We start from the raw sequence: 12322 nt of genomic DNA, 5'->3' as shown, positions 1-12322 counted from the left end.
TCATCAGGGGACTTTTCTCCCAACAGGTTTGCAGCTCCCCAAATCACCTGTTTTATTTCACTCCTTCGCTACCTATTTCCCCTCCTTCTCTCCAAAATACTTGTTAAACTGACTTGTTCCTTGGCCGCTTGAAATGTAAGAGCAGGGTTGTGTATCAAATGGAACCCTATTCTCTATATAGTGCACTACTTTTGCACTTTTGTGTAAAAAGTAGTGCACTATATAGGGAATAGGTTGCCATTGGGGACACAATGCAAGTGTTCAGGTGTTGTCCAGTGGGAAAAGTGATTCAAAATCACGTCTGATATATCTGTTCCTGAGTAGGGCTGTTCAGACATGCAAACCTATTTAACATACTGATCTTTTTCCCTTCACATCTGTTGAGGTTTAATGAATTCAGGTTTTATGTAGATTGAAATGTGGAATGTATTGTTCAACACAAATGAATGCACAGACGATTGAATGATTTTTCCAGGTTCTTTGTGTGTTCTGTTCTCAAGGACGTGGCCTTACAGGATTGTTGTCTATGTTTATTTGTTTATTTATTTGAAACCAAGCGTTGCTCAAGTAGACCATTGACTGTCCAATATTCTCAAAAATCCTATTTTACCAAGTTTTCTAAATTAAACAACTAAATATTTATGTTGAAATTCCGCAAAACAATTTTTTACTTTTCATGATAAACAACGCTAAACCATTTTTCTAAATCGGTGTCTAAATGTGAATGATGATTGTTTGACAGTTGCTTTTGCCGACTGTTGTAAGTTTTTCTCTAAACTTTCAAACTTTAAAGGACCAAGCGACGTTGAGCGCTATCAAATGGGTAATAAGAAAATCCCATTCAATTATAAGAGGCCGGTAGAAGATTGGCTGCAGGAGAAAGGTAAACCTTTTACCAGATCTTGTAGAATATTCTGGAATGTTTTTGTTTTCTTGTCATGTCATTGGCTTGTTTCCCCTCAATCCTTCTAGAATGGATCCACAACAATTCCTTTTTAAACCCATTAAACCATAATTAAACTAAACTTACTGTCAATTGTATTTTGTTCGTTTTTCCTTTTTTTTGTTGCCATTCCCTTTTTGTCATCATGTTTAAATTCAGTTAGAATTTTGAATCATTGAAGCTGACCAGTTATTAAAGGGACTGGTGTAATCCACAAACAATACATGATCAAATCTGATGTCTTACAACCAATAGTTGTACTTTGCTAAAAGAAACACAAATTTCCCTGCTAAAAGCTCCAATAATATTTGTGGACAAACTTAACAGAGAGTGTATGTTTGTTTGAGTTGGAGCTCTAAACTAACTAACTTCCAGGCTCTATTTTGTGGTGTTATTCCTACGACAGTGGTTTGACACATCCAACCGAAGCATTCCCCTTGTTTTGGTGACAGTAATATACAGTAATTGGGACCTATTGTTCTAACTCAACTCAGCACTAACATGAGCCTATCACTGTGTAGCCTGCCCTGAAATAGACTGCAATGGAATAGAAATTTTGGAATTAAATGGTCTGCTTTCATTCCACACAGTCTTTTACTGTTCATTGTCTAGTCGCTACCTCACTAGTGTTTATTACAATGGAGAGGTGTAATGGAGAATTGTGCTCCCGATATGCTCTGATTCTTACTAATTTTCCTGCTTGACATAATATCATTATAAACTACATTTAAAGTTCATTGCCTAAACTTGCTAAGATGATTATAAAGTCCCTTTAACAACGTCTAAAAACACCAAGCAGTTTCTGATCCTATTAGCATGCACTACATGCATGGATCAACATAATATTTATTTTTATGTTACGATAATATGAGATTTGTTTCCCTTTTCATTTCATGCCCAATGTATTGTAATTGTGAATGTGACAAATGCAATGAGCCTGCAGTGCTGTGTGTGTGTGTGTTATGGAAATTTGATTTCCAATTAGGATTCCCCTGTATTTCCGAGCGTTATTTGTATATTTCATTTCAGAACTAATGCATGAGCAATGTGTTTTGACTGCGATGGTTTAACTCCCGTTTAATGAAGTTTACAGTGGATTTCATGACATGTACGGCAGTCTATTAGTTGCATTTTATCACATTATGTTTCAAAACAAAGGTCTTACTCGTTTTCTTTTAAATAATTGAACTCCGTGATTATATTGCGTTGTTCAGGGGATTACAAATGCAGTGAATGTTTCTGTTTTCATGTGTCAAAGATCTTTTCCAAACACACTTAACTGACCTTACTTTCAATTGTTTATTTATAAACAGATCTGGGTTCAAATAAATGTGTATTTGAGTATCTGGTATTTAATATACTTTTTATTTGTGTATTTGTGTATTTTCAAATACACAGTCCAAAACAAGTAGCTGTATTTGAGTATTTTTGATGGTTATTTAAAAAATGAATAAAAAAATAAGAAAGTATACCAAATTGTATTTGAGAGTATTTTCAAATACTTATTTCAAATACTGTTTTCAAATACATCGGAGTGTATTTGAGTATTTTCCAATACTTTCCAAGTGTATTTCCAAATACCTTAAAATATTCAAGTGATATATTTTAAATAGTATTTGAACCCAGGTCTGATACAGACAATTAAAACATCGCCACGTTAAATATGCATCAGTCGAGATGCATTGACACATCACACCTTAACGCACACTAACTTCCAGCGCTTGTCCCCAGATGAGCATTAGAGGTAAAGCATTATAAATGCAGTAAAACCAACGTATGGACAATATGAGTGTAGACTACTTAAACGAATCAAGTACAACCAATTTAAGTGCATTGTAATGGTGTTCTCCCTACTGTCCCCCTCCCATCTCCTCTCAGGCCGGCAGCTCACCATCTTCAACACCCAGGCGGCCATCTCTATAGGCGGTAATGACCGTAAACGTCCCTACCAGGGCCAGCTGTCCGGCCTCTACTACAACGGACTAAAGGTATGATTCATTGACTGATTTGATAAATAAAAGTAAAAAGAAATCCACTCCAGCTGAAAATGCCGTAATGGGTGGACTGGCAGCCATTTTGAGTGTACACATATAATTAAAGCAGGAAGTAAAATCTAATTCTAATTCTATAGTTTATCCTATTCTAAGGTCCTCAACATGGCCGCCGAAGGTCACGCCAACATCAAGGTGAACGGGAGCGTCCGATTGGTGGGTGACATGCCCACCAGTAGGGGTGCTGCCCGCACCACCACCTCTGTGCCACCTGAGATGTCCACCACCTTCATAGAGACCACTACGACTCTGTCTACGACCACCACGAGGAAACAGCGCTCCCCACCCACCATTCAGGTATGGGTAGGGGAAGATGGGGGGGAAAAGGTAATTGATCAGGGAGGGAGGAAATGGACGTGTGTGTGTGAAAGATTAGTGGAGGGAAATGTGTGATGTTACATCATGTTACCTGTTGGACACGCAGTGCATTCGGAAAGTATTCAGACCCCTTGACTTTTTCCACATTTTGTTACATTATAGCCTTATTCTAAAATGTATCGATTTTTTTCCCCTCAATCTACACACAATACCCCATAATGACAAAGTGAAAACAGTTTTTTAGAAATGTTTGCAAGTTTATTAAAAATACAAAACAGAAATACCTTATTTTAATTTTATTGTTTTTTTATTTCACCTTTATTTAACCAGGAAAGCCAGTTGAGAACAAGTTCTCATTTACAAATGCAACCTGGCCAAGATAAAGCAAAACAGTGTGACACAAACAACAACACAGAGTTACACATGGAATAAACAAAAATACAGTCAATAACACAATAGAAAAGTCTATATACATTGTGTGCAAATGAAGTAAGATTACAATTTCGCAAATTAACACTGGAGTGATAGATGTGCAGAAGATGAATGTCCAAGTAGAGATCATGGGGTGCAAAGGAGCAAAAAATAATAATAATATATATATATTAAATAAAATAAATAACAATATGGGGATGAGACAGTTGGATGGGCTATTTACAGATGGGCTATGTACAGGTGCAATGATCTGTATGCTGCTCTGATAGCTGATGCTTAAAGTTAGTGAGGGAGATATGAGTCTCTAGCTTCAGTGATATTTGCAATTCATTCCAGTCATTGGCAGCAGAGAACCGGAATGAAAGGCGGCCAAAGGAGGAATTGGCTTTTGGGGGAGACCAGTGAAATATCCATGCTGGAGCGCATGCAATGGGTGGGTGCTGCTATGGTGAACAGTGAGCTGAGATAAAGCAGGGCTTTACCTAGCAAGGACTTATAGATGACCTGGAGCCAGTGGGTTTGACGACAAATATGAAGCGAGGGCAAGCCAATGAGAGCACACAGGGTGCAGTGGTGGGTCTCATATGGGGCTTTGGTGATGAAACGGATGGCACTGTGATAGACTGCATTCAATTTGCTGAGTAGAGTGTTGGAAGCTATTTTGTAAATAACATCGTCGAAGTCAAGGATCGGTAGGATAGTCAGTTTTACGAGGGTATGTTTGGCAGCATGAGTGAAGGATGCTTTGTTGCGAAATAGGAAGCTGATTCTAGATTTAATTTTGGATTGGAGATGCTTAATATGAGTCTGGAAGGAGAGTTTACAGTCTAACCAGACACCTAAGTATTTGTAGTTGTCCACATATTCTAAGTCAGAACCATCCAGAGTAGTGATGCTAGGTGGGCGTGCAGGTGCAGGCAGCGATCGGTTGAAGAGCATGCATTTAGTTTTACTTGCATTTAAGAGCAGTTGGAGGCCACGGAATGAGAGTAGTATGGCGTTGAATCTCGTCTGGAGGTTAGTTAACACAGCATCCAAAGAAGGGCCAGAAGTATACAGAATGGTGTTGTCTGCGTAGAGGTGGATCAGAGAATCACCAGCCGCAAGAGCGACATCATTGATGTATACAGAGAAAAGAGTCGGCCTGAGAATTCATCCCTGTGGCACCCCCATAGAGACTGCCAGAGGTCCGGACAACAGGCCCCCCGATTTGACACACTGAACTATCTGAGAAGAAGTTGGTGAACCAGGCAAGGGAGTCATTTGAGAAACCAAGGCTGTTGAGTCTGCTGATAAGAATGCGGTGATTGACAGAGTCGAAAGCCTTGGCCAGGTAGATGAATACGGCTCCACAGTATTGTCTTTTGTAGATGGCGATTATGATATCGTTTAGGACCTTGAGCGTGGCTGAGGTGCACCCATGACCAGCTCGGAAACCAGATTGCATAGCGGAGAAGGTACAGTGGGATTCGAAATGGTTGGTGATCTGTTTGTTAACTTGGCTTTCGAAGACCTTAGAAAGGCAGGGTAGGATTGATATTGGTCTGTAACGGTTTGGGTCTAGAGTGTCTCCCCCTTTGAAGAGGGGGATGACCGAGACAGCTTTCCAATCTTTGGTGATCTCAGAGGATACGAAAGAGAGGTTGAACAGGCTAGTAAAAGGGGTTGAAACAATTGCGGCGGATAATTTTAGAAAGAGAGGGTCCAGATTGTCTAGCCCAGCTGATTTGTAGGGGTCCAGATTTTGCAGCTCTTTCAGAAGATCAGCTGTCTGGATTTGGGTGAAGGAGAAATGGGGGAGGCTTGGGCAAGTTGCTGTGGGGGGTGCAGAGCTGTTGACCGGGGTAGGGGTAGCCTGTTGGAAAGCAAGGCAAGCTGTAGAAAAATGACATTACTTACTTATTTATGTAGGTATTCAGACCCTTTTTTTAAGAGACTTATTTGAGCTCAGGTGTATCCTGTTTCCATTGATCATCCTTGAGATGTTTCTACAACTTGATTGGAGTCCACCTATGGTAAATGCAATTGATTGGACGTGATTTGGAAAGACACACATGTCTATATAGGGTCCTACAGTTGACACTGCATGTCAGAGCAAAAACCAAGCCATGAGGTCGAAGGAATTGTCCAAGGAGCTCGGAGATAGCATTGTGTTGAGGCACGTATATCTGGGGAAGGGTACAAAAAAATGTCTGAAGCATTGAAGGTCCCCAAGAACACAGTGGCCTCCATTATTCTTAAATGGAAGAAGTTTTGAACCACCAAGACTCTTCCTGGTGCTGGCCACCTGGCCAAACTGAGCAATCGGATGAGAAGGGGGGTCAGGGAGGTGACCAAGAGCCCAATGGTCACTCTGACAGAGCTCTACAGTTCCTCTGGGAGAACCTTCCAGAAGGTGGATGGGAGAACCTTCCAGAAGGACAACCATCTCTGCAGCACTTCACTAATCAGGCCTTTATGGTAGAGTTTGCCAAAAGGCACCTAAAGGACTCTCAGACCATGAGAAACAAGATTCTCTGGTCTGATGAAAACAAGATTGAACTCTTTGGCCTAAATTCTAAGCGACACGTCTGGAGGACATCTGGCACCATCCCTACGGTGAAGCATGGTGGTGGCAGCATCATGCTGTGGGGATGTTTTTCAGTGTCAGGGACTGGAAGACTAGTCAGGATCGAGGGAAAAGAACAGAGAGATCCTTCATGAAAACCTGCTCCAGAGTGCTCAGGACCTCAGAATGGGGCGATGGTTCACTTTCTAACAGGACAACGACCCTAAACACACAGCCAAGACAACGCAGGAGTGGCTTCAGGGCAAGTGTCTGAATGTTCTTTTGTGGCCCAGTCAGATCACGGACTTGAACATAATCAAACATCTCTGGAGAGACCTGAAAATAGCTGAGCAGCAAAGCTCCCCATCCAACCTGACAGAGCTTGAGAGGATCTGCGAAGGAAAATGGGAGAAACTCCCCAAATACAGGTGTGCCAAGCTTGTAGCATCATACCCCAAAAGCAGCGAAGGAAGGCTGTAATCACTGTTAAAGGTGCCTCAACAAAGTACTGAGTAAAGGGTCTGAAAAATTATTTCAATGTCATATTTCAGTTTCATATTTTAATAAAAGGTGCACACAAAAAAAAAATGTTTTTGCTTTGTCATTATGGGGTATTGTGTGTAGATTGATGAGGATTTTGGAATAAGGCTGTAATGTAACAAAATGTGGAAAACGTCAAGGGGTCTGAATACTTACTGAATGTAATGTACTAAGAGGATTAGTATAATTATACCAAGTAGACAGTCAAGTAAGTATTGGCATCTTGAATAAGGGTTTTAGTTCTGTTTCAATTACCGTTGTCCACATGACTACTTCTGCTGCCAACCATGCGGCTCATGGTTTAAGCGATTCCTTTATTTGCCAGGTTTGGGGATTTGAGCTCTTCTCCTTGCTTGGTTTATCATGGATTGGATATATGTATCACCGTAGCAGAGGATTGGATATATGTATCACCGTGGCAGAGGATTGGATATATGTATCACCGTTGCAGAGGATTGGCTATATGTTTCAAAGTGGTGATTGATTGGATATATGTTTCACATTGGCAGAGGATTGGATATATGTTTCACACTGGCGAGTGATTGGATATATGTTTCACAGTGGCATATGATTGGATACATGTTTCACAGTGGCAGAGGATTGGATATATGTTTCACAGTGGCAGAGGATTAGATACATGTTTCACAGTGGCAGAGGATTAGATACATGTTTAACAGTGGCAGAGGATTGGATACATGTTTCACAGTGGCAGAGGATTGGATATATGTTTCACAGTGGCAGAGGATTGGATACATGTTTCACAGTGGCAGAGGATTAGATACATGTTTCACAGTGGCAGAGGATTGGATATATGTTTCACAGTGGCAGAGGATTAGATACATGTTTCACAGTGGCAGAGGATTGGATACATGTTTCACAGTGGCAGAGGATTAGATACATTGTTCACAGTGGCAGAGGATTGGATACATGTTTCACAGTGGCAGAGGATCGGATATATGTTTCACAGTGGCAGAGGATCGGATACATGTTTCACAGTGGCAGAGGATTAGATACATGTTTCACAGTGGCAGAGGATTAGATACATTGTTCACAGTGGCAGAGGATTAGATACATGTTTCACAGTGGCAGAGGATTGGATACATGTTTCACAGTGGCAGAGGATTAGATACATGTTTCACAGTGGCAGAGGATTAGATACATGTTTCACAGTGGCAGAGGATTGGATACATGTTTCACAGTGGCAGAGGATTGGATACATGTTTCACAGTGGCAGAGGATTGGATACATGTTTCACAGTGGCAGAGGATTAGGTAGATGTTTCACAGTGGCAGAGGATTAGATATGTTGTTCACAGTGGCAGAGGATTGGATATATGTTTCACAGTGGCAGAGGATTAGATACATTGTTCACAGTGGCAGAGGATTAGATACATGTTTCACAGTGGCAGAGGATTGGATACATGTTTCACAGTGGTAGAGGATTGGATACATGTTTCACAGTGGCAGAGGATTGGATATATGTTTCACAGTGGCAGAGGATTAGATACATGTTTCACAGTGGCAGAGGATTAGATACATGTTTCACAGTGGTAGAGGATTGGATATATGTTTCACAGTGGCAGAGGATTAGATACATGTTTCACAGTGGCAGAGGATTGGATACATGTTTCACAGTGGCAGAGGATTGGATACATGTTTCACAGTGGCAGAGGATTAGATACATGTTTCACAGTGGCAGAGGATTGAAACACTTCTCCCGAATCAGTCCTATACAGACTTGTTTCACTTCCTCTTAGCCTCATAAAAATTCAAGCCATAGACTGGACTTTCCCATTCAATGTATTGCTTAGAGTGGCGTTCTAGGGATTCAATATATATGCCTAGTCTGTCAGCTCTGGGGATGGTTCACCAGTCCCCCAAATTGCACGCTATTCCCTTTACAGCGCACTACTTTTGACCAGGGCTCTGCTCAAAAGTAGTATGTAGGGAATAGGGTGCCATTCGGGAAACAATCTGGATGTCTCTTCCTGACTCGCTGCCTCATTTTACATTTACATTTTAGTCATTAAGCAGACGCTCGTATCCAGTGCGACTTACAGTAGTGAATGCATACATTTTTTTCCCGTACTGGTCCCCCGTGGGAATCGAACCCACAACCCTGGCGTTGCAAACACCATGCTCTACCAACTGAGCTACACAGGACATGCCTCCTCTTGGCCCCACCATGCCATGCAACCCTGTATAACGAAGGGTTTTGTGAAAAAGCATTGTGAATGTAAGCCAATGAATGTCTCCGGCTTGCCAAGAAAGTAATCACGCCGAGCGTTGTTTTGATGCTTGGAGGACAGATTGAATTGGCAGTGTTCGTACTAGCCATAACTCTCCCAACAGCCCCGGAGCAATAGGGCCAACCAACAGACAATCAATCAATCAAAGGTAATAATAAAGCCCTTTTTACATCATTAGATGTCACAAAGTGCTTAGACAGAAACCCAGCCTTAAACCCCAAACAGCAAGCAATGCTGATGTAGAAGCACGGTGGCTATGGAAAACTCCCTAGAAAGGCAGGAACCTAGGAAGAAACCTAGAGAGGAACCAGGCTCTGAGGAGTGGCCAGTCCTCTTCTGGCTGTGCCGGGTGGAGATTATAAGATTACATGGCCATTTAAGGCCAGATTGTTCTTCAAGATGTGCAAACGTTCACAGATGACCAGCAGGGTCAAATAATAATCACAGTGGTTGTAGAGGGTGCAACAGGTCAGTACCTCAGGGGTAAAAGTCATTTGGCTTTTCATAGCCGAGCATTCAGAGGTCGAGACAGCAGGTGCGGTATAGAGAGAGAGACGAAAACAGCAGATTTGGGACAAGGTAGAATGTAGGGTGAACAGGTCAGGGTTCCCTAGCCGCAGGCAGAACAGTTGAACCTGGAGCCGCAGCACAACCAGTTGGACTGGGGACAGCCAGGAGTCATCAGGCCAGGTAATCCTGAGGCATGGTCCTAGGGCGTAGGTCCTCCGAGACGGGAGGGAGAATTAGAGGGAGCATACTTAACTTCACACAAGACAGCAGATAAGACAGAAGATTTACACCAGATATAACAGACACCAGCACTGTTAAACAAATTATCCAGCGCCTCAATAATGATGACCTCTCTTGTCAACACTGCCTGTTGCAGCGAGCGCCTGCATAGAGGTAAAGAGAGGTAAAAAGCTCTGGGTATAGGGTATAGGATGGTCTGGATATAGGGAATAGGATGGTCTGGATGTAGAGAATATGATGGCCTGGATGTAGGGAATAGGATGGACTGGATGTAGAGAATAGGGTGGTCCAGGTTTCGGGAATAGGATGGTCTGGATGTAGGAAATAGGATGGTCTGGATGTAGGGAATAGGGTGGTCTGGATGTAGGAAATAGGATGGTCTGGATGTAGGAAATAGGATGGTCTGGATTTAGGGAATAGGATGGTCTGGATGTAGGGAATAGGATGGTCTGGATGTAGAGAATAGGGTGGTCTGAATGTAGGGAATAGAGTGGTCTGGATGTAGGGAATAGGGTGGTCTAGGTGTAGGGAATAGGGTGGTCTGGATGTAGGGTATAGGGTGGTCTGGATATAGGGAATAGGATGGTCTGGATGTAGGGAATAGGATGGTCTGGATGTAGGGAATAGGGTGGTCCTGGTGTAGGGAATAGGATGGTCTGGATGTAGGGAATAGGGCGGTCTAGGTGTAGGGAATAGGATGGTTTGGATGTAGGGAATAGGATGGTCTGGATGTAGGAAATAGGATGGTCTGGATGTAAGGAATAGGATGGTCTGGATGTAGGGAATAGGATGGTCTGGATGTAGGGAATAGGGTGGTCTGGATGTAGGGAATAGGGTGGTCTAGGTGTAGGTAATAGGATGGTCTGGATGTAGGGAATAGGGTGGGCATCAATAGAGCATTATGCTGGTGCCATCCTGCGGATTCAGATCCATTTGTCTCTCCTGCCTGTCTCCTCTGCCTGTCTCCCCTGCCTGTCTCACCTGCCTGTCTCACCTGCCTGTCTCCCCTGCCTGTCTCCCCTGCCTGTCTCCCTTGCCTGTATCTCCTGCCTGTCTCTCCTGTCTGTTTTGCCTGCATGTCTCGCCTGCCTGTCTCCCCTGCCTGTCTCTCCTGCCTATAAACCCTGCCTGTATCCCCTGCCTGTCTCGCCTGCCTGTCTCGCCTGCCTGTCTCATCTGCCTGTCTCTGCTGCCTGTCTCTGCTGCCTGTCTCTGCTGCCTGTCTCCCCTGCCTGCCTGCTGCATCAACAAGGTCACCGTGGAAGATAGGATACCCAGTATTATTATGGAGAAATATAGTGTTTTATATCACAGACTATCACAAGGCTGTCCGTATCACAAAAACAGGTCATAAACGACGTCTTTATGAGACCATATCTTTTCAAAGTAGAATACTGTTATATTATGGTGACTCTGATACCAAGCATACAAATGAACAAATGTGCGTAGCATACCAGGTTGGCAAGTCAAGTTGATTTTAATGCTTATTGACGAGACTGATCTCCATAGGCATGGGGTATCTTACAGTAGTCTCTCTCTAACTATCTCTAATGTCTCTAATGTCTCCCAATAAGTTGTTTTCTTGCTTTTCTCTTGACTATTTCAAGAAACTCTTCAAGTCCAAGGGATGTAGCCATTTTGATTCACACTGTTGTGTCACAGTGTTGTGAATTCATTTTCTGGGGCTGTGGTTTACAGATCCCCGGTTGACTGTAAACTATGTGGCGTGAGAGCTACTGTAAGAGACATGAGATGAGGAGAGAACCTCTAGAGGTTGGCAGTTGGCACATTGTGATGTTGTGGTACTGCAGAGGCTTGCTAGGCCCCTGGCTGTGAGTGTGTGTGAGATCGAGAAAGACAGAGAGAGAGAAAGACCGAAAGAGAACATAAATAAAAAGGGAGAAACTGAATTGGGGCTATTTTGGTCAGTCTTTCTGACACTCTCTGGCATGACATGCTATCCAGGTCCCACGAGGTGTTGGATCACATTTCATCTGTGGATCAACACAACTGCAGAAAGAGACTGAGAGAGACAGAGAAGAGAGAGAGAGAGAGAGAGAGAGAGAGAGAGAGAGAGAGAGAGAGAGAGAGAGAGAGATGCGGGGTAGAAGATAGATAGAGAGAGAGAGAGATGTGGGGTAGCAGATAGATAGAGAGAGAGAGAGAGAGAGAGAGAGAGAGAGAGAGAGAGAGAGAGAGAGAGAGAGAGAGAGAGAGAGAGAGAGAGAGAGAGAGAGATGCGGGGTAGAAGATAGAGAGAGAGAGAGGTGCGGGGTAGAAGATATAGAGAGAGAGGTGCGGGGAAGCAGATATAGAGAGAGAGGTGCGGGGTAGAAGATAGATAGAGAGAGGTGCGGGGTAGAAGATAGATAGAGAGAGAGGTGCGGGTAGAAGATAGATAGAGAGAGAGAGAGAGAGAGAGAGAGATGTGCGGGGTACGAGAGAGAGAGAGAGAGAGGTGCGGGGTTGCAGGGAGAGAGAGAGAGAGGTGC

The 12322-nt window shown here is 43.0% G+C and overlaps 1 protein-coding gene across 1 annotated transcript in view; it reads left to right on the top strand.

The window, feature by feature from the left end:
• LOC106608239 (neurexin-3b) overlaps positions 1-12322 on the top strand; it is a 607554-nt gene that overhangs the window by 551563 nt on the left and 43669 nt on the right. Inside the window, 3 exon segments of the mRNA XM_045721094.1 lie at positions 794-883; positions 2822-2931; positions 3091-3291. Coding sequence (XP_045577050.1) covers positions 794-883; positions 2822-2931; positions 3091-3291 — 401 coding nt within the window.

Source organism: Salmo salar, chromosome ssa06, assembly GCF_905237065.1.
Source record: "Salmo salar chromosome ssa06, Ssal_v3.1, whole genome shotgun sequence".
NCBI lineage: Eukaryota > Metazoa > Chordata > Actinopteri > Salmoniformes > Salmonidae > Salmo > Salmo salar.
The sequence above is the reverse complement of the archived record's forward strand: the minus strand, read 5'-3'. Positions and strand labels throughout refer to the sequence as shown.